We start from the raw sequence: 21,888 nt of genomic DNA, 5'->3' as shown, positions 1-21,888 counted from the left end.
TTGCGGTCAATAAATCCTCCGCGGTTTTCATTTCCATACGCGCATTCGACGATCTCTAAGGAGAAAGAGGGTCTGAGAACCGGCTACTCCTGGGTCTGGTTCCTAAAAAGATGGTTAAGTTTTACCCGGGATTAAGCCAAATTTTAAACAAGGGTTTCCTGCCTCTAAGAACATGGAACCCAAGCTTCCAAAATACTGATCAGCCTTTACTGGGAAATACAGTAATGATAACACAAAATATTACTCTAGGCAATACATAGGAAGGTAAATACAAATAGTGCAACAAAATTTTCATCCTGGGTTAGCACTAATCGGCCTTTCAGGAACCGTCGGGCCCTGGTGTAACGTCCACGTTTACACCCAATATGGTCCCTTATGTTCCCTAGAGCTTTAATTTCCGCTAACGGATGCTAATTCAAAGAAAAAAAATGAACTGCCTTCAGTAAAACCAAGCCTGTTAAAAAACACAGTGGGTGGTGAGAGGTCGGAAATTATCCCTCCATCACTTCCCTCCCTTCCCCCCAAAAAACAAACCAATCCTTGCAAGCTGACACCACAACAAAGCTGAAGTGAGTCTGACAGACATTTTTGTTCCAATAGCCGTCTAATCAAGTAAACCATCTTAAAGAAACAACACGGTACTTTACAGTATGACCGGCGTAGCTTGTATGGCTGGTAGTTTCCTTTGGGCGCGAATTCCCCTCAGGTTTCCTTTTCCAAGCTCATTTGGAACCTACAGCCTCTAACGAATGCAGCACAGCTATCGCTTCACAGCCGTAACATGACTATGGGCAGCTATTTAACCTTACTGAGCTTCATCAGCATGTAACAACGCACTTGCTACTGCGGCTTTTGAATCTTGTCGCGGCCTAACGAAAATAGAGAGCTCAAGCAACTACTTCGATGGCGATTCAACTCTTGAAAATTTGACCTATAACAAACAACCTGATTAAGTTTAAATCTTGGTTTAATCAAACGCAAATTCGAATATTTTGTCACCTCTTCCAGGCGTGCAGAAAGTGGAGAGTGTGGCACGAAGTCAGAAAGAGCGGGAAAAAAGGAGGGAGTGACGGGAGGGAGGAGGGAAAGCACTCCCCTACCCCACCCCACCCCAAGCTGTTTCTCCTGCTCACTTCTCTTTGTTCAGTTAACGCTATCTGGACGCCTAAAAGAGGCTAGATATTTTTTGTTATTTTTTGCTGTCATCGTCGTCGTGGTAAGTTAAACTTCCTAACCACGGAAGCAATTAGATATTAAGCATTTATGTTAGAATTGGGCTTATGCTTGAAGCGTTACTAGTGAAGTGATCGCAGCTGTAAATTTCGACAGTCAAAACATTTGGCCTGTTGAGCAAAATGTGAGATACCGCTTTGTTAACAGGCTACAATCGCTTGATTCACAAATCATCAAAATATATCCGCTTCAAGAGAATTGCTTTTCAGCCCAGTCTTGATCAACTTGTCCGATTGTAACAATATTCTTACGACGCCAAGAGCTCTTTTCCATGCTTCTTTCTTTGCGGAATAATCATCCCATAGAAGCAGCATTTCTACCTTATGAGATAATTTTCCAGAGTGAATTGGAGCCCCTACTCCAGCTTTAGCGGGAGTCATGGAACCGGACGCCGCGGCGAGATCTTTGACATTAGCTCTCGAGAGTCCGCACTCGTTTTGTGCCTCGTTATCATTAAGGGTGTTCACCGATTTCTCCTCCTCAGTATTTAATAGAAAGTCTAAACAGGATCCCGCGGTAATCAATTCCTCAATATAGGCTGAAACTCCCGAGGGTATGGTTAATGTTCCTGAATTATGAACGACGCTTCCTAAATAGTCTTTAAATCCCTCAGCAAATGCAGAGTACACCAACGGCCTAAAAACTTCCAAGCTCCCGTCCAACCATCCTGATAGAGAACTGCGTGACTTCTGGGATTTATTTTGTTGACCTGTGAAAACAAGAATAAATTCTGACCTCAATCAGTTGCCTCATAAACCTCTTCCCTAAATCAGGTTGTGCAGCAAAAGGAGTCGCTGGTTTCCGTGTTGTTTCGCGGGAGACTGGTAGCTATACGAACCTGCTAATTCATTCAGTCGTCGAATACAAGCAATTTCCGGTGCTCCGGCCCCAGGCAGCACACGGCCACAAGCGAGGACGTTCTTCAAGCGATGAATAGAATTCCAGAAGCGGTGTTCTGCGTCCCAGACATGATCTTTACATGGACTACAGAGTAGCACAGTTTGAAGCGGGCTGTTAATATCTTTTGGAAAAAAGACACAGAGAATTAATAGAGTTAATTTCGCTTAATTTCACTCTTTCACAGTAATGAATTTATCACAGTTTCACCATGACCTTACGAGCGGTCTTTCGTATATCTTCGTATATCAAATACCAGTGCTCTTTCTTATGACAAAGATACATGTAGAGACGTTTGTTAATTTGAACCCAGTGTTATTTCTGACAAGCGCTTATTGTTTGCCTGGTCCCAGTGCGGTGACTTTCCAGGCCTTCACGGTCATGTGTTTTCGGTGACGTGCACTCAGACCACGTGAGCCGAAATGAATCAGTCGCGTGGAATTATGAGGTTTAGCGACTAGGCAAGCTTTTTATTCGCCAGTCTTTTGCGGGACGCGTGTTACATATGTGACTTCATTATCTTTGAAAAAAATAATAACAGAAGACTCGCGGCAGTCTAATTTTTAATAATATCCCTCCCCTAATGACTGCGGTAAAGTCGTAACTGTTGACTGAGTTCTGAACTTTAGAGTCACAAAGTCATTACCGAAAACGACCTTACCTTTAAAGGTTCCACTTTCTTTTTTGAATTCTTTTATAAGCACAAACTGTAGTTTCCTGACGTCGCAAGAATTACCACTTTCCACCTTGCTTTGTCTCACTACTAAAGGTGTCCAGCCAAGCTCCCAGGTATCTATGGTAACGGGCTTTCCGATATCCTTCTCCTTCAAATCAGCCAAATACGTCACCATGACGGAGCCGGTAGCAAAGGAGAGAAGTTGAAGAGTTGGATATGCTACTTTTTGGAGAACTACAATGTTATGGGATAAACAATAGTCTAGGATAGAATCTTGAACGACTCCTTTAGTGACAAGGACCCCAATTTTATGGTCCCTGAGAGAGCTTGTATTACGTTGATACCAATATTCCTCCTGAGTGGAAATAGCGTCTTTAAATTCTTTGTGTTCAATAATTCTGTGAATCTGTATTTCGTTGTTTAAGCCAGTATGGCGAAAATCTGCTGTGACGTCACCATTAACTAACGCGATGAAACGTTGGGAGCCTGATACACTAGTTGAAAATTGAAAGTTAGTTGTGTCTTCCAGTAACAGACCATCGACTGTTTGGGAAAAAGAACTTGGTGGACCAAAGATCAGCTCTGTGTGAATCATATTCAAATGAATGTCGAATTCTTCGAGCGAAGCTTTACCTGAACAGTTAAAAACAGAAGTGATAATTTTCACCGCTAGTTTCATTTCTAGCTGTTTTCCATGAGCCATGCGATCACCAAGACGTGTTAATAACTCCTCGTTACTACCCAAACATTTTTCCTTCTCTTTGGAATATGAAATCGTTTCTGACTGACTTGCGCTTTTTTCAAGAAATTTTTTCGCAAAAGTTGAGTGTTGAGAATCTACCTTCCCTGCTTGAACGTTCCTAGTCGTTGACTGTACAGCCTGAGTTGTTTTTCCGTTTAAAACGTTTTCTGATTTTTCTTCTGATAGATTAGGTCTTAATAGCGTTGACTTCACCAAATTTTGTACTCCTGTCCGCCCTTGTTTATCGGTTGAATTTCTTGCCGAGAAATCTCCATGGGACAAAATGTCTGTAGTTTGGTTTAAACGAGTCATTCTCGAAGAAGACGCCGCTAGAACTGACTCCTCTGAACCGCTTATAAAATGTCGACTTCCTTTATAAATTTCAGACAATTTGAACTGTGTTCTGGCTGCCTTTCCCTTGCTCTCTAGCTTCTGCCCCACCAAAAAAAGCAATCTGTCAGTAATTTCTTTGTCCGTGCGTCCTGAAGAAGGCAGCTGTTGTGAATCCAGAAGCTTCGTCTTAACACTCCTTGAAGATTTTGGCTTGGATTGAACGTTTGGGCCTGTTTCTTTTTCTGGTGCCTCGGCTGCAATTGATTTACTCTCACCGACAGTAGAGGAGCTATCTTTAGTCTTCTCTTCCACTGATAGTTTTGTTACTTCATTTCCAAGATTTTTCAGTTCTGATCCTGAGGTGTTATTGAAAAGAAGACCCTGAGAATATGAGTGAAGAGCGCTTTTGCTCGAATTGGAAACAGCTTCCACAAAAGACGCTTCAAATTCATCTTCCTCGTCGTCTTTGCTTGCGCTTTTTGAAGATAAAGCAGTACTTATGCATCCCATATGCTGTGAAGTTTTTGTAAGCGGTTTTCCATAAAACTTTTTTCTTGAATTTGACTGATTGATTTCTCTGTTTTCCCTTTCACCCAAGAATACATCTTTATCCGAAATTTTCTGTACTTTATCTAAGCTGTCATAGTTACCCGAAGTCGACGTCAGACTCGTAACATGTATACTTCTGTCTCTCAAGCAATCCATTAAGCTACTGTATTCTACTTCAGACAATATCCTTCCCTGGTTCTTTTCGCTTCCGACCACACAATCATCACTTCTTAAGTCAGGAAAAAGATCATCATTCTTGCTAGCCTGTTTTGGTTTCGGTATAATGCTATGAAGTAGTGACTTTGAGACTGAGTGTGAATCATCCACATTTTCCATGTCAACAATCCCACTGGCACCTGGAAGATGATTTATCACCGTCGGGATGCGGTCATTTACCCCCTGGGCAAGATTATCTATCCCTGGGATATGATTTATAACCCCAGGGATATGGTCACTTAACCCCCGGGCAAGATCATCTATCCCTGGGATACGACCATCAGGCCCTGGAATATGACCATCAAAATACCATGAAATATTATCATCCTCCCCATCAGTGTTTCTGTCAGCATGTCCATCACCCTCACCAACAACACAAACCTTGCCTGACTCACCATCTAAATCACACTCACCCATTGCAGAACCTGTGGCATTTTCACGAACACTGACAGTATCTAGATTATCAGCAGTCTGTTGGGCATTATGGGGATCTCGTAAGGCTTCCATGAGTGGAAATGACAATTCTTGACAAATATCCTCACAAGCTTCAAGGGCATCATCAAAAAGCTGGATGATGATTGGACAAGGGACACCCTAAAGAATAAGGCAGTATGGTAGATAATGATATTGAAAGGGACTTGTTATGAGGGCTGAAGACAGGCACTGTGGTGATTTTATATATCACTATTAATTAACTCTCACCCTCTGCACAGCGTACAAAGAAAGTCATGTCCGATAGCCCAGGGCTAGTGGATTTTGCTATGGGGCTAGAGATTTTCGTTTGTAACTTACCCGACGGGCAAGTGCTGTTTTTTGGGGAAATTCAAACTACAGAAGGATTGTAATCAATCCTGCTAATCAAAAAGGGTTTGGGGGCTAGTTGAAATGACTTGTGGGCTAGCACATGCTAGCACCCTGCTGCGGCAAAAAATATATATTATTACAGAATCAATTTACATACAAAGTTGCAATAAAATCAATATTCAAAAATACAATAACCGCAACATCAACAGAAAAATAAGGCTTCGATGATTGCACCCTACAAACCACAGTGGAAATGGTGCATGGGTTTAACTTCCCAGTCCCAATTTCCTTTTCTTTTATTCCTTCCTTCTCAGTTACTTTCTTGGTTTTAAACAATAATAGAATGAGGATGGGAGAGTAGAGCCTTTATCAAAACCTTATTTCAGTAACTAATGTTTGTCTTTAGTTTAAAACACATTTGCTCTTAAAGCTCCTCTTCCTGTTATGTTAAAAATACATTGTTATCCTTTTGTTTCTTTGGGGTTTTTATGTTTTGATTTGTTTTTTCCTTTACTCCTTAGAACTGCTTTATTTTCCCTTCCACATTAACACCGATACAGTAAATGCCTAACTGTACATTTAAAACACTAAAACAGATAGTTATTTTGCCATTGTTTATTTTCAGTCCGTCACCTGATCTTGCAAGTCTTGTGCAGCCTTACTCCAGAAGCCAGCCATACAGACAAGAGTCTTACAGTTTGTTCCATACTTCTTATACTGACCCTGGCAAGCATCATTGATAACAAACCCAGCTGGATGCTAAAACCAAGATGATAACCAAATTGATATTATAAACAGCCTCCTGAACTAAAGAGAACACTTTAAAAAAAGACAACTTCATTACTCTCTGCCTTAGAAAGGCAGGGTTTACAATTTTGGCATTTTTATGCCAAAAAATCCACCCATGACTCCAAGGAATTTCTGCAAGAGGGCATTATGACTCCAGCTTAGAGCTAAGAAATGTTCACTGGTCAAGAAAAATGTTTTCCCTGCCCGCCAAAATTCTTATAATATATTAGGTTAAAAATCTAGTGAAGAGATAAAAAATCAAAAGTATTGGCAGTCTTGTAAGAAAATTTTCAAATATGAAATGAAGTTTCTCCATTGTTGAACTTTTTTCAAAATGTGTGTGTGTGTGTTTGAATTTTGTCACCATTTTGGTGTTAGCTTCTGATCTCTGGTTAGTATTATACAGCGTGCAAAGAAAGTTGTGTCTGATAGCCCGGGGTTAGTGGATTCTGCTATCGGGCTTGTGATTTTTGTTCTTAACTTGCCCGGCAGGCAAGTGGTGTTTTGGGGGGAAATTCAAATTACAGAAGGTTTGTAATCAATCCTGCTAATCAAAAAAGGCTTTGGGGCTGGTTGAAATGACTTGTGGGCTAGTACCCACTAGCTACAGCTTGCCCAAATGGCAAGCTGTAAAACTGACTTTCTTTGCCCCTGATTATATCTCTAAGGGGTAACAGGTACACACTTAATTTGGGTGGTATAAAGTGACCTTAGTTTTTGTAAAATGGCTCCAACATTTGTGGAGGAGTCAAACTTTCTTCAAAAACTGGGAAAAAACCTAGAAAATATACCACTCTCACTTGTAGAATTCACTTTAAAAAATGAAAGCTATGTAATGCTTTACATACTCAGTTATATGTTTGCTTGAGAGAGTTCACTGAATAATGTTGGTATTTACTTGTATTATACTCCTCCCATAGAGACAGTATATACATCATGTACCAGAAATTTGAAAAAGTTTTGAAATGAAGGCATGTCTGAAGGTATTAATCTAATATTAAAAAACAGATAAACTTCCAACCTGGACATCAATAAGCTGCAAAAGCTTGGATGCACTGCTACAGATAACAGTATTGCCATCACTGTCAGTACAGTATTTAGAACTGGAAAGAAAAGGAATTGCTCCTGATTTAGGACGAGCAGACCATGGGGGCACAGGGTCTGAAAATTTAATTACTGATCAGTTGTTGTGCATCTTAAAATCCCACAAAAAAGAGGCACTAGGATTCTGACTCAAGGCTCACACTTGAGAATTCATTTTTCTCTAATCTTTATGATTACTGATTGATTTCATCAGCAAATTTAAAAAAAACAAATGGCAGATTAAAGACAGAAACACAAGACAGATAAACAGAAAAGAGGAAGCAGCATAGGAGCCACTAGGAGCACATAACTGAGACAAATATTTCAAATGAAACACACCAAGTTTAAGAATCCCAACTGGCAGGACACAAACCATCGGCCAGTATCAGTCTAGAAGGATATTAAACTTTGGACCTCCAGTTTGCCAGCACTCTGACCACTTGGCTCTAATTAACTGAGCACCTCCTTTTTTGATCAGTTTATAGCTTCATCATCATCATCATCATCATCATCATCATCATCATCATCATCATCATTTTGAGTCTCCTCAGGGCAATATCATGTCACGCACTATTGTCCAACATGCTTTAGGTATCTACCAGGTATTCTGATAGTGGAGATGGGCACAAAATGAGTAGCAAAGGGAGGAAAGAAAGAGAAAGAGATCTAGGAGAGCAGCCCAGTCAAAATGAGCCATCAGCCACTGGAACACTGGAACATTTGCAGGGCTGTGCTCTAGCAGAGCCCGGTGGCCCCTGGCACCTAACTTTTGCTCTCTAGGAAATCTTAGTTTTTTCATACAAATCATAGGCTAGGCACCCTAGATTTTACAGTTTCAGAGCACTGGACTCCCTTCAATTTTCCTTAAAGCACAGTCTTGATTTGCCGTCTAATCAACACTCCAGTTTAGTAATATTAAATAACAACCACACAAATTTAGGTCTGCTGCCTGCTTCTGTGGTTATCCTGCCTACTATTGTAAAACATTTTGACTGGCATGGGAGAATGTTTTATTTTTCTTCCCAACGAGTAGTTTCCCATTTTTTCTGCTCTGTGTTCTTTGAGCTGTTCCCAATAACTGAGCACATGGAAGAGGTTAAGCTTTGAGTAGCTATGTAGTCACACAATTAATACCTTAAGTAAGAATTAATGAAGTATTTACCTGTTATTTGGTCCTAAGAGTGTTTTCACTGAGGAAGCTAGAAAGAAATGTTAAAAAGAGAGTAACTACATGTACACACGATATGGGGCCATTCTGGGCGCTTAGATTTGGTGGCTTCTCGGCGAGTGACAAGAACAAGGGATGAATTGTTTGAATGATGAGCGTTTGAATGGTGGGTATAAACTTGAGTGGTGACTCATTGGGCTCAGGTCAGTGAATACAAATAACGAGGAGAGAATGTGTGTGATAGCTGTCCAGTTCGGCAGCGGAGGACTTGCTTGTATGATATGACAGGGCAAACGAGCCAAACGAGTCAGCTTGTTTGAAGAATGTGTGTAATTGGCCTTGCATTCTGAGGTCTTATAGGCTAAAAATCATCAAAAGTGTGTATTTTGAACAAAATCAGTAGAATTTGTAATAGATATTTAAGTTCAATGCCCGAAGAAACAGAATAATAATACACGTATTTTTTGGAAAGAAATAATTATTATTTGTTCTCGGTTCAAAGAGAACTGAATGTGCCAATTCAATCCACCATTAAAAAGTCTTCTAAACATGCCAATCTTAAAATTCAAATTCATTGTTATTAGATGCTATAAAATCTATTTTTATCTCTTACCAAGAGCTCTTGCTACTAAAAGATTGTTGTTCTCTGCCATTACCGTGCTTCAAAAAAGTGCTTCTCTGTCCGCCATGTTTTGGCTTGGTAGCCTGGCCAGATGTAATTAACTCAAAATATGACGAAATATTATCGATCGGTCAATTATTTGTTCAAAATGGCCACCGTGAGAGTACAAGCGAAAACTTTACCGCTTTTACGACAGTCTTTTGCAATCTGGCAAGCTAAAAGGTATTTGAATGTTTTCTGTAAATTATGAGACTAATATCTATTTTGATTTTGATTTTTTTCGTTTTGTTTACACGCTATAAATGATTACAAAAAATTTTTCCCCAGGTGCTTAGGATTATGTTGCTGTCGGCTTTCACCCGGCTTCGACGCTGTTTCGAAGAAAAAGAACCAAAGCACTCTGGAAACTAACAATCAAAGCATATGCGTGATACCAAAGAGAACTTTATTAGGATCTTTCATTCCGAATCCCCTCAGTGCTTCGAACTCGCGAAGAAAAAAGTATTCAGAAAGGCGGATACTCGGGTGAGCTTTGGACCTTCAGTAGTTTGTTATGATTGTTTCTGTTGAGTCATAAGCAGTCACAGCATGACAATATGGTGACTAATCTGCTAAAGTAGGCTGTCAGACATTGAGGGGATAAGTGTAGTTTAGGTCTCTATGGTTTTGTTTACACCTTTGATTTCCCATATAAATTATGATAAGCTACTTTTAAAAGTGACTTGAATCAGGTTACAATACTTCTTATTTTACAGCAGTTACACTTAACTACTGCATGTACATGTACTGATAATGCCAATTTTCTATTGATTCATGGTTGTTTCGCCTACACGCGTCATTTTGCTAGTGCCCAAGCCTGCGTAGCTGGCAGGATCATCACATCGGCCCATGTTGGGGCCGAGGAGTTGTGAATCCATGCAGAGAATGGGGACAAGACACTTTGAAAGAATTCCTTGCTCATTCAGTGATCACTTCTTGGAATGACAGGTTCATTGCCAAAATCTTAGTGGAGAGGACAAACAATTCCGCCAGCTACACGGGCTACCAGCACCCTGTTCCCTCACATCTTGAAATACAATGTTCATTAACATGTTAGGTGATTCCCCAACTATGACGTGTATTGAACTTTGTTTTGTCATGGCTGAAGGAGCGACCTACAAACATCTGTAGCCCTCATTTCATTTCTCAAGCAAAATGACTTGCCCCCGTCAGCAAATGGGGCATTAGCACAACGACACATAGGTACAACAACCTTTACCTTTATAGTTGACCTTTTATGATTCCAAGAAAGACTCAAATGGGATAATGCAGTGGTGGGAGCACTCAGCTTTCTCTCTTTGTGTCTTCATTTCCTGTGATCCCTTATGCCATATGTGGTTGGAGTTTGTCGCTAGTCACCTTCTTCTCTGGGTGATACAGGTTTCCCCTCTTCTCAAAAACCAGCATAATTCTAGTTCAATATGGAAACCAAAAAGGTTTTTCATCTGCTCTGACAAAGACATTTGGTATCAAATTTCATGACTTAGAGCAAAGTTTGAGGAAAAAATCGAATATTTCATTTGAATCACTGATGAACTTTGACAATTCGAACGGAATATTTTTTTTTTTTCTCAAACTGTGCTGAGAGCCTTTAAATTTGTATACTAAAGGTCCAGAGTTTTAACAGTTCTTGTAACTGTCGAGTTCAGGCTTTTCACTATTTTTTAAAGTAGAAGGGTGCCTAAGGTTGATTAGGCGAGGAAAGTTGGAAAAGGGGTTTGAGAGTCGACTTGTCCATTTTGCTTAAAGGCAAGTACTGTGCTCAGAGAACATTGACAAAGTGCCAGTACCTGGGACTTAGCTTCTAATAAAACCCTTATAAACTTCACAGTAACTCCTAAATAGAGTTAGTTACATGTAGATAAAGACAGAAAAATAAATATTTTCCTTTGGGATGACTCAGGTCAGGATCAGTGATCAGAGATCTCTTGGATCATAGTACACCAAAGTAATCATTGAATTCACCCTGGGCAAGGTTTCATCAGTTCCTTTAATGTGCTGTGATCTGATTACTGCTCATGGGTGACTGCTCATGATCCAGATCAGATTTCAGATTCAGATTTTTTATTTATTGCACTATTTCAAGAGTTTACTATAACAAAAATACAATACATTACAAAAGTAAAATAAAACAACATGAAATTACATAAATCATCAAAGGTGAAATGTCACAGTCTCAGAGACCAACGAAGCTTAGGCTTTCGAGGTTGGTCACTGCCACGTGCAACTAACTGGTGTAGACATTTGAGTAGCGTATAATAGAGATGGGAAACTTAAAAGTGCGTAAAGTCATACTTACAATTTTATATAAAAAACAATAGAAATTAGAATTGATAGCGAGGGCAGAGAAATCAAATTACTCATTGGGTAGTTATTAGGTACAGTTTGTATTGCTTGTAGAAGCTATTATAAGAAAGTTTTTGTAATTTAGAGGGAATTTTTTCCCAGTTTTTAAAACCAGCAAAAGCAAAAGTGGCAGCTCCATAATTATTTCTTTTCCTTCAGTGGCCAATGAAAAAAATTAAGGTACCCTAAGCTAGTTTGAAATCATTGCAACCCTAAGATCAGTTTAAACCCAGCTTTTCATTTTTCCGATGTATTTTATGTTTTCAGTTATTCAATGGAGGACATGTATGCAGTTGTTTCTGATGTTGAAGATTATAAGCACTTTGTTCCATGGTGCAGGGACTCAGTTATTTTGATCAGAAAGCCAGGTCATCTAAAAGCAAAGTTAGCAGTTGGTTTCCCACCTGTGGTGGAAAAATACAGCTCATCTGTTACGCTTGTTCCACCAAACTTAGTGAAGGTACCAGTCAACTTTAACAGTCAAAACACAGCTGAGTTGTAATAAGACTGGTTAACCTCTGATGTTGGGTTAACTGCACCAACAGTACAGAAGAGTTTTCATCGTACACACTGGATGTGTGCTAATTAATTACGCTTTGAGGTTTTTTTAAAAAAACATTCCTTTCAAGGGAGAATGAATGTGTTCATTAGAGGGAATAAAAATTTGAAACGCAATGGTTGCTGCATTTTTTGTGATAATATGACCAGTTTCTTGATCCTTTTTCCAGTGTTTATGCCTGTTTGTAAATTTGTGATCTTATTAGCTTTTCGTTTTTTATTGCTGTTTCTCTACAATGTACATGTACATGTAAAATGGTTTGCAACAGGATGAGTGCAGCTTTGTTTAGAACTGTTGGTGACATGACAGTGGCCTGTGTCCTTATCATTCACAGTACCAAATCATAGGAAGGAACTGTGTGGTGTCCCAAGAAGATGTAACAGTGATTTATGAAAACAAACTCACTCAGAGATTTTTATGGCTTAAAAATGCTACCAATACAAGAAAACCATTCAAATTTCAGGGCCAGTTATTTAAACAGAGTTTAGCCAGTGTTTAACAAGACCATGTTCTTAACTATTTCAGTTTGATGTACTCTTTCATGTCAACACCATTTATCATGAACAGTTTCATAAAATGCATATAAAGTAGAATAGAAAAGCATTAATTTTTTTGTCTTCTTAAAGTAACCCACTAAGGAAGAGACCTGGAGGTTCAAAGATTTCCTAAGCCGCGGTCTAAGTTAGACTTTGTTTAAATAACTGACCCTCAGTGTTTATAAATGAAGTGGTTACTTTCTTGGAGATATTACTTGCTCAGCAATATTGTTGCTCTTGATCTCACTGTAGGCTGAGTGCACAGATGGAGAGATGTTTAACTATATGAAGACAATTTGGAAGTTTAGTCCTGGCTATCCAGGAAACCCAAACACTTGTACATTGGACTTTTATGTAAGTAAATGTTCAATTATTTTTTTGTATTTTTGATGATGCAACCCTTAACCCCTTATTTTTTGTTTTTAAAAAGAGTTCATATTCAAGTACCTTGCAAAAGAACCATCAATGAGGTTCCGCATGACTTAAAACCTACAATATTCAATATTAAATGACACAACTGGCTCTTTTAGTAAGAAATAGTAAGCACAATACCAAAATGAAATCCCCTCAGACTATATCTTTCTGCAGCAAGACTCTTTAATTTACAAATGGGCCATCATTGTGAACTGATTGAATTTAAATAATACAGTTTTTAACACTTTTCACTCTGTTTGCAACACTTTGTTATTTTAGTCGGTCCTCAGCTCTAATCTATTTCTGTTTACTGGAATTCTTGTCTGTAAACCACTTATTGTGACACAGGTACTGGGGGTACATGTATCCTCAAGAAAGATTGCTATGTTATTTGACATATTTATTTTGATATGAATACACACAGTTTTGTATAGGTGGAATCCTGTCTAATGAAATGTCTGGTTCATTCCTCTGCAGATAGAGTTTGAGTTTCGATCAATCCTCCATTCTAAGCTTTCCACTGTGTTTTTTGATGAAGTTGTGAAAAAAATGGTGAAAGCGTTTGAAAAACGGTGTTACTATCTATATGGTCCTGGACATCTTCATAATACAGTTAAAGCTAGAACAGCACCAGCAGGTATGGTCAATGTCTTCAGGCAATTGTTACTTATATTAACTACATTAAAATGATACACTTTCTATATTTACTCTAATAGTAAGTGTTTGCACTCATTCCAGAGTGGTAATATTATGAGACTAGTGAAGGGTTTCATTATTATCTTCTGTCTTGTGATAGTCACTTAGAACCGCACAGGGAACAGTTTCCTCCTCTAATAATGCCAACAATGCTTCAAAATGAAGTAAACCAACCTTGAATGAGGTTTATGATATACCAGTCACTAACAACCAGAGTGGTGCAAATAGTTCCACTCAGTAAGTCAACACTATTGCCTGATGAAGACATGCAGTACACAGTTGAAACATTACGATCAATATGCAATTGACTATCATGTCAGACAAACGATAAACAAACTCATTATACACGTCATACTATGAATGAACTATAAATGGAATATTGTTCTAGACTTCAGAGGTAATTCATTGCTTTATTGCGACGATATTGATTTGTATGGTTAAAAATGACCACACTCATCAGGCAAGAACATCCCCCTTTCATGACAAATAAGAATAATTTTTCTCATTCACAAGTAATATGGTACTACATATTTTTTCTTTCTTTTCCTTTGTTTTGTTCAAAAAATCTGATCAGGACAGTGAAAGAAAGACAATTTAAGAAATTTTCTAAATCTATTTTTTGTGTATGAACATGGTAAAATACAATGACAATTAACAAGCACGGCATTGTTGCTGGGAGAGTTGCCTTTTCAGGGATATATTTCAGGTAATATGTTTGCAAAAGTAAATACACCTTTAGAGGATCCCCAGTAAAAATGACTTGGATACTTAAGGCCACAACAGTAAAATTCCAACAAAATAAATTTGAACTTTTCTAGCATTACCTAGAGAATTTGAACAAAATAAAGGTACTCCATTTACCTTTTACTGTTCCTTTGTGATTTTATGCAGGTTACTCCAGATGACAGAAGGGTAAAGGAAAGCAGTTCATTGGACTCTTAGCGCCAATGTATGCTAATCCTAGATGCGATAAAAAAAATAGTACATTAAATTTATCTTAGAGCTGTATGTAAAGACTTCTTCCACACTAGTCTAGATGAATGAAGAAAGGGGATAATTTGAACCTCAAAGATGAAGAACATCTAATATTATTCTTTCTCCTCCACTGTTTCGCCACCAATGATTATTGTAATGATTTCAAAGTATTATTTTCATCCTTTCAATGTTTTGAAAAAGTTCCATATCCATCAATTCACCACTAAACACCTAGCCCCCTCACCACCAGGGATGTTTTACCGGGAGAGACGTCAGCGCCTCAACAACAAAAATTCCATACTGATGATGTAAAATCTGTCCAGAATCTGGTCAGGAGATCTGATTGGGCAAGGTAGTACTGTAGTTATATTGTTTCAGCCATTGTTTAGGACCGACAGACAAAAGACAAACACTTGCCAAGCCCAAATGTAAATGGGATGAATCTACAAAAAAATAGTCAATATTTTTGGAATATGTTCTTCTTTAGCAGAAACATTTGAGGTTTGTTGGAGTTCTTTCACAGAAAAAAACAAAACTTTACCATATTTGACCTGGCGGGAGAAACATAAAATTGAACAAATTTAAATTTAAAACCCCGTGACTACCTGATTAATTATGTGACGTTGTCAACGTTGATTTTCACCATCAGTATGGATTTTCAGTCGCTGAGGCACAAACGTCCCTCTAGGCGAAACGTCCCTAGTAGTGAAGAGCGAGGAGGGAGGGCTGTTTTCGCAGGCTACTTAACACCTAGCCATCTAGCATGCTTATTTTTTCAAATGTATTCACTCTGGACTTGCAATCATGGGGTTGAAACCAGTATTTCAATGTGAATGGAAAGCTGAATTGGATTAAAGCAAGCTGTGTTTTCAGTTTTTATTCTCTCGATTACTGTGGATGGATGGGGTTCTAATGCAGACTGAGTGTTAATTGTTATTTCTGACTAGCTGAGATCCCAGAAAGTCAGTTTTTTTGAGCACTGGTTTATAATATATTTATTAGTCATACAGTGTGTAACATGGTTATTGGTGATAATGCATGTGCATGTTCTGCAATTATTTTATTGTCAATCTTTTAATTTAGGATGTTGCAGTATTGTGAGCAAAAAGTATACATCTTGAAGAACATATGTCATTAATTATTTGTTATGACCAGAGGGGAAAATTTCAGTGTACAAAGCTCTTTAACAATATTAAAAAAAAATTAATCTTTCTGATGTTGGCTTGGGGTGGATTAATTTGTAGGCTACTTGTATAGCTATTGCTGTGGCTGTTGCAATTTTCATTGTTTTTATAAGCTCAAAAACAAGAAATTCCAGTCGTCAAATGTGACAGCTGTACAGTATGCTGCAAATGAATCCACACTTAAATAAAACACTAAATTCAGTGGGTTATGTGAAATACAGACACTCAAATAAGTTAAACTTTTCTCTGTAATACAGCGTTTTTGTGTCACTGAAACTCAGATCTGCCGACATCCCCTGGATTATCCTGGAGTCTCCAAAATAATATACATATGGGTACACGAATCTTTTGAGCCTTTCCGCACAAGTTTCAGTTTGAAATTTAGCCTAATTTCCCATAAAGTCAAAAAATGCCCTTGAATTTTAAAGGTCATATGTCTCTGGCAGCATTTCTGCATATAATATTTCTTCAGTCACAAAGATAACTGTGTCATTGCATTCATGAAAACAATATTATTATTACTTGATGGTCTGTAATTCATTTAAGACTAGGAAAAAGAAAGTCTCTAGATTTTTAGATCTCCAGAGGCTGGCATCTCTGATATCAGTAAAAAACCTCTTGTAGTGAGTGATATTCTGAAATATAAGAAGAAAAACGCCGCTGTGATGCATTTTCAAGTAATTATGGTGCTAATGCATGACAACTTCTAAAAAAAAGGCAATAAGGTAACAGTGCTGGTAATAAAATAATGACACAAAGTGCTTGTTTATTCAGGGTATTACAGTGATGATTGTGTTACTGCCAACAAAGGTTTCACATCTTTTTGGATCTTACTGAGGGTTTGTGCGAAAAGTGTTCATAATTACCCAAGACTGATATGCTTTAGTTTCACCCTGGCTGTGCACTGCGTGTGAATGAAAAATTAACGTTACCTACAAATTATAGGCCGGGCTGGTACCCACAAGGTTTTGTATGAAGTAAAAGAACAGAGCAACTTGAAATATAAAGACTGATCGCCAAGTTATATCTCTGTACTGTCAGATGGTTCGATGCAGATTATTTTATTCTCATGATGTATAGATGATGTACAATATGATTTAACTGGAATGTACACTTACTATTATTAAAAATATCATTTTCAAGCCTCTGTGTCACAACTGTTGTTATTTGTTTAATATATGTTAAGAACTTTTTGTTATTGTGGGTTTGATGGGATGTTTGGTGCCCGAAAACTTCATGATGACTGTACATACAACGGTGTTTGAATTTATGACTAAAGCACAGGCAGATACAAAAGTCGGACCGGATCAACTCGGACCGCCAGTCCGGGTCGGATCAACTCGGATCGACTCGGACCAACTCGGATCGAATAAAAAAATAAAAATAAAATAAAATTGGACTCGGATCAACTCGGAGCAATAAAAAAAATTAAATTAAATCAGCAAAACTAAAAGTTTAACCCATTTGGAGGGTGAAAAAGGCCAGATCGTCCTTTTTTTCTCCGTGGCTTTCAGGCGCCATTTTGTTTTACTAGTGCCAGTTCCTCTCGGATCATGTTATTAACTCGTGGTTTACTCGTGGTTGTGGTTCGACAGTAAAGAAATGATAGTTTCATATATTTGCTTATTTATTAGACTACTGAATTATTTATGAGAAAAGCATCAAAAGCCTGGTCTGTTGATCGCATTTAGATAGTTACCGAAGAGTGTTTGTTTGTTTGTTCCTGTTTGTTTTTTTTTTCTGCAAAACTTCTGAAACTTAATTTTAATGATACACTAGTGAGCAGTACACATACATTTCCAGTGAACATTTTCAACTTGGAAGGAGGAGAAACCATGCTCGCCCGGGACAAAGGAAATTTCCATGCTAGTGGCAAGAATCGAACTCGCGACCCTCCGGTTCAGTGGTTGGAACTTACGATAAACATGTAGTATTCCGAGGGTCGTGAGTTCAATTAATGCTCGCCTGGGGTACGAAAATTTTCGTTGTCCCGGGCGAGCATGATTTCTTCTCCTTCCAAGTTGAAAATGTTCACTGGAAGTGTATGTGTGCTGCTCACTAGTGTATCATTGAAATTAATAAAAATAAAAATAAAATTAATTTATGCAACCACGAGTTCTTGAGAAAAAAAACAAAATGGCGGGTGAAAGTTAAGTGATACCGACTGATTTTATTTTTCTTTTTATAATCCGAGTTGTTTTTTTTTATTATCCAAGTTGATCCGAGTCCAATTTTATTTTATTTTTATTTTTTTATTCGATCCGAGTTGGTCCGAGTCGATCCGAGTTGATCCGACCCGGACTGGCGGTCCGAGTTGATCCGGTCCTACTTTTGTACCTGCCTCTAAAGCACCGGTAACTCCAATCATCTCGCTTTCGACATAGATACCCTCTGTACCCCAGCGATCTTCCTGGAACCCTTTCTATAGTTGGGGGTGGGGGAGCAACCAATTGTTTTAACCGTCTATGGTGAACCATGCAAGCAGAGTCTTTCTTTAAGCCGAAGGCCCAAACGGCCGGAGCTTATCCCGATTTTCTTAGCACGAAGCATGCCTAGAAATATTGCTACTCCCCCCTGGACGGGATACAAGTCCATCGCAAAGTTACCCCAAGCAGTACGTCGCCGGTACCCATACATACACCTGGGTGAAGAGAAACAAAGTGGAGTGGTTTGACCTTGTCTTCTAACTTATCTTGGCGAGCGCATATATTCAAAATTTATCAAAAAGCTTCCAAAAAATTGAACCTCCTGAAGCCATTGAAATACAATATGAGCCGTTATACACTTGAAGTTTTATTTAAATCCTTGGTGCGTTCATCCTTAGAATATGCTAACGTGGTTTGGGATGGATGTTCTGAATCTGATAATAATTTGTTAGAAAGCTTGCAAATAGAGGGCGCAAGGGTTGTAACCGGTGCTTTAGAAGGGACAAACAGGGTATCTATATCAGTTAAATGAACTTTCTTGGGTCAAACTTAGTGTTAAAAGAAATATTTATAAACTTTTTTGATGTACAAAATGGTATTTAAGTTAGCCCTGCCTTACTTATGCGATTTATGTCCTAATTTCGTTTCTGAAAGATCTAGTTATAGTCTCCGTTCTGACTTCTTCATAAATAAGCTTAAAACTAAATTTAATAATCTTTTTTTACACAATGATTTTAAATACAAAAAGAATTCACTACTCCTTTTGAAGAAATTTCCCCGCAAGAGCTAAACAAATGCCTTCAAAAGTTTTACTTGTCGGCAAGAAAAAGCGACGGCCGCGGCCGTTCGGTCATTACGCGCCAGAATTGTAATCGTTGGCAACAGTATTTGAGTGAAAAATCATCATTTTTGTGCTCAATTATCTCACTGTTTTAGTATATGCTAAAACAATTATTCACCTCAGTGTCGATAGCTAGTGGTGGACTATCGACTAGCCACCTCCACTTCGGCTGAATAATCGTTATTTACGCCCGACACTCTTTACTAAAATAAACAGGGGCACCCAACGAGAATATAGTTCAAAACCACTTAAAAATAGCATTGTTAAACGTATTTTAGTATTTTAACGGTAGATATAGGCATATTTTTATCCCCTAAAAACTTTTTATCTGTTCGGATTTCCTAGCTGAAAGTCTAGTGATCCGAAAATTATAGGGATCAAAACTTAGCTTTTCGAAAATTCCAGCCAGAAAAAAGGCTCCCGAAAATTCTAGGTGACCTTTTTAGGGTAAAAATCCGTTAAAATTCCAGGAGAGGCAGGCAAACAAGAAATTTTACAACAAATGTTCCGAAAATTCTAGATCTCAAATCGTCTTTCGAACAGATATTTTCCGAAAATTGTCGTTGGGTGCCCCTGAATAAAGTCTTTATGTAGGTTGAAATTAAGGGAGACCTCCGCGCAAAGATGTGAAACATTGATCATCTATTGACTGGAAAAAAGGAGCCTAAAAAGTTCTTTCTAAATCGGCGAAAAAGCGTGGGTAACGCACACGCTGTGGATGCTGTAATGATAACTTCACCTGTCTTAGTGTATAGTTTTGGAAAAGTCCTTTTTTAATTGAGGGGGTCGCTTAGTTACTAGAGCTGCTCAGCTATCATGTCTGACACCAAATGATGATTACATTGAGTCTATGAAAAAGACCTACAATCAACTGACTATTTGTTATGGAAAGAAGTAAAAAGACGATCTTCTTCTTTGTAACGAAAAAGATTAGAAATTGATTTTGCTGTGGGAAAAACTGGGCGAAATATTTTTTCTTCGATTTCAGAATAAGATATGGCATGATCGCCCGCTTGCAAAGCTGTATCGCTCACTGTTTTGCCATCTATACGTTACCTCCCAAATGCTCTTGAAGTCTGAGTTAGCTTTCCGAGTGTGGTGGTCGCTTACGGGAAGTGGTTGCTTGCGAGTACTTTGAGGGGCAAAACAGATTTTGGTACTTTTGGAGAGTTGCTTGCTAACAAAAGCTTATCAGCGGTGCTGGAACTTATAAAAATTAATCTCATTGTTGTTATTTCAATTATCTACTTCTACCCGTATGTTAAACAGAGATATGTACTTTTATCTTTTCAAAAAATTGAAAACTATTACTTGTGATGATAAACATATGAATATTCATATATTCATTAACTCGAGGACAATAATTATTTACAGAGGAGTTTATTAACAGAGAGTACAGTCTGAGTTAATTTCAAGTAGTCCACGGTTTCTCTTTGCCACGTTTGAAATTTTCACTCTATTTTTTATCAATGCGAGCTAGTTTTTGTCCTGGGCATTGGGTCCTGTTTTTGGTCATGATAGGTAAGATTTTTAAACTCTGTCAGCTTTATGTGGTAAATGACTATCAAACGCACAAGTACTTCCCCTTTTTCATTTCCATCAAGCGTTACTTGCAGGTTCCTGACATATCTAAACATATGCTATATTTTGCAGGTTGCGTTCAACGCTTACCTTTGAATGCAAAGGTGTGAGTTAATCGGCTTTATTACATTTTTAAACGTAAAAACGTAAAACATTTCTAACGTTCACAACTTTTGGATACGTTTACCGTAAATGATTTAACAGACGCCCTCTTCCTTATCCCAGCTCTATCAAATAAATGCCTCATGTCTAAGAAACGCCCCCTTAAGCTTAACTTTGTATAAGACGCGTCCCCCTCTGACAAACACCTTCTGTCTAGTAGACACTCTGCCTGACAGCTGCCCCCAAATACAAGGAATTAATAAATAGAGCAAAATCATCTCTTTGGTCCCAGTTTGTTTGATTGTTCAGCGTCAAGTTTAAAGTAAGGATTCTGACATCAAAGTTGAGCTTTAAAAAAACAAATTGAATGTGCATTTCGTAAACGACTTTAATGGAGGTATCAATGAATGGACTGGATAGTCTGTTATGCTATGTATATTAACAGTGGTAATTCATTCGCCGAATTCATATTAGTTTTGTGCAGTTTGTTGCAGTTATGAGAAAAAAGCCTCTCTCCTTAAACTCCTCCTATGATTTATTAACCGCCAACGCATGGGCTCCAAACTGATTAAATAGACGTCCTAAGTGTCTCTTAGGTCATTTACGGTACAAATATATCCGTTATGTGATTTATTCTTACATTAGTTGCAGACATTTTACCTCTTTCTAGCTTGGTTGTCATCTTGATGTCTCGATCGCCTGTCGCGCGATGTTATTCAGTTTTTAAGAATAAAGTAGTAGTATATATTTTTAAGACACGCGTCGACAATGAGCTTTGAGCTCGTTCACAATATGATCCTGTATTTTCAATGGTTTAATATCTATTCGTTAAGTGTTCGAGAAAACTAGCAAAAAGAATACAGTGGAATCCCGATTTCTGAACCTTTAAGGGAAATGGAAATTGGTCCGAAAAATTGGGAATTCGAAAAAACGAATTCGAAAGTAGCATCGACTCACACCTGACCATGGTATTATTTTATAAGAACCAAACAGGCCTCAGACATCAACGACATAGCGCGCACTCTTACATGTCAATGTATGTACCATCTTTATGTACAGACAAAACGTCATGAACTG

The 21,888-nt window shown here is 38.2% G+C and overlaps 2 protein-coding genes across 2 annotated transcripts; one reads left to right on the top strand and one right to left on the bottom strand.

Moving 5' to 3' along the window:
* Positions 1 to 1,357: 1,357 nt before the first annotated feature.
* On the bottom strand, positions 1,358 to 9,143 carry LOC140932459 (uncharacterized). The gene is made up of 7 exons (XM_073382068.1): positions 9,104 to 9,143; positions 8,485 to 8,521; positions 7,261 to 7,342; positions 6,084 to 6,209; positions 2,792 to 5,240; positions 2,072 to 2,254; positions 1,358 to 1,942 (listed from the first exon to the last, which is right to left on the bottom strand). Exons 1-7 carry the CDS (start codon positions 9,141 to 9,143, stop codon positions 1,407 to 1,409), a joined length of 3,453 nt encoding a protein of 1,150 aa, XP_073238169.1. The 3' UTR covers positions 1,358 to 1,406.
* A 94-nt stretch (positions 9,144 to 9,237) lies between these two features.
* On the top strand, positions 9,238 to 14,668 carry LOC140931373 (coenzyme Q-binding protein COQ10 homolog B, mitochondrial-like). Its single transcript, XM_073381177.1, has 6 exons — positions 9,238 to 9,334; positions 9,440 to 9,637; positions 11,765 to 11,957; positions 12,845 to 12,946; positions 13,484 to 13,643; positions 14,594 to 14,668. The coding sequence occupies exons 1-6, from the start codon at positions 9,261 to 9,263 to the stop codon at positions 14,605 to 14,607; spliced, it is 741 nt and encodes a 246-aa protein (XP_073237278.1). The 5' UTR covers positions 9,238 to 9,260; the 3' UTR covers positions 14,608 to 14,668.
* The last annotated feature ends 7,220 nt before the right edge of the window (positions 14,669 to 21,888 follow it).

Source organism: Porites lutea, chromosome 3 (assembly GCF_958299795.1).
Source record: "Porites lutea chromosome 3, jaPorLute2.1, whole genome shotgun sequence".
In the NCBI taxonomy this organism is placed as follows: Eukaryota; Metazoa; Cnidaria; class Anthozoa; order Scleractinia; family Poritidae; genus Porites; species Porites lutea.
The sequence above is the reverse complement of the archived record's forward strand: the minus strand, read 5'-3'. Positions and strand labels throughout refer to the sequence as shown.

What these genes read in the sequence shown, in the direction of transcription:
- LOC140932459 (XM_073382068.1), bottom strand. Translation starts at nt 9,143, where the DNA reads ATGGCAGAGAACAACAATCTTTTAGTAGCAAGAGCTCTTG. An exon ending in TGCAGCTTATTGATGTCCAG is followed by an intron (nt 6,210 to 7,260) that starts GTTGGAAGTTTA and finishes TCTTGGTTTTAG; the next exon opens with CATCCAGCTGGGTTTGTTAT. An exon ending in CACAAGACTTGCAAGATCAG is followed by an intron (nt 5,241 to 6,083) that starts GTGACGGACTGA and finishes CTTATTCTTTAG; the next exon opens with GGTGTCCCTTGTCCAATCAT.
- LOC140931373 (XM_073381177.1), top strand. Translation starts at nt 9,261, where the DNA reads ATGGCCACCGTGAGAGTACAAGCGAAAACTTTACCGCTTTTACGACAG. An exon ending in TTCCACCAAACTTAGTGAAG is followed by an intron (nt 11,958 to 12,844) that starts GTACCAGTCAAC and finishes ATCTCACTGTAG; the next exon opens with GCTGAGTGCACAGATGGAGA. An exon ending in CTTGTACATTGGACTTTTAT is followed by an intron (nt 12,947 to 13,483) that starts GTAAGTAAATGT and finishes ATTCCTCTGCAG; the next exon opens with ATAGAGTTTGAGTTTCGATC.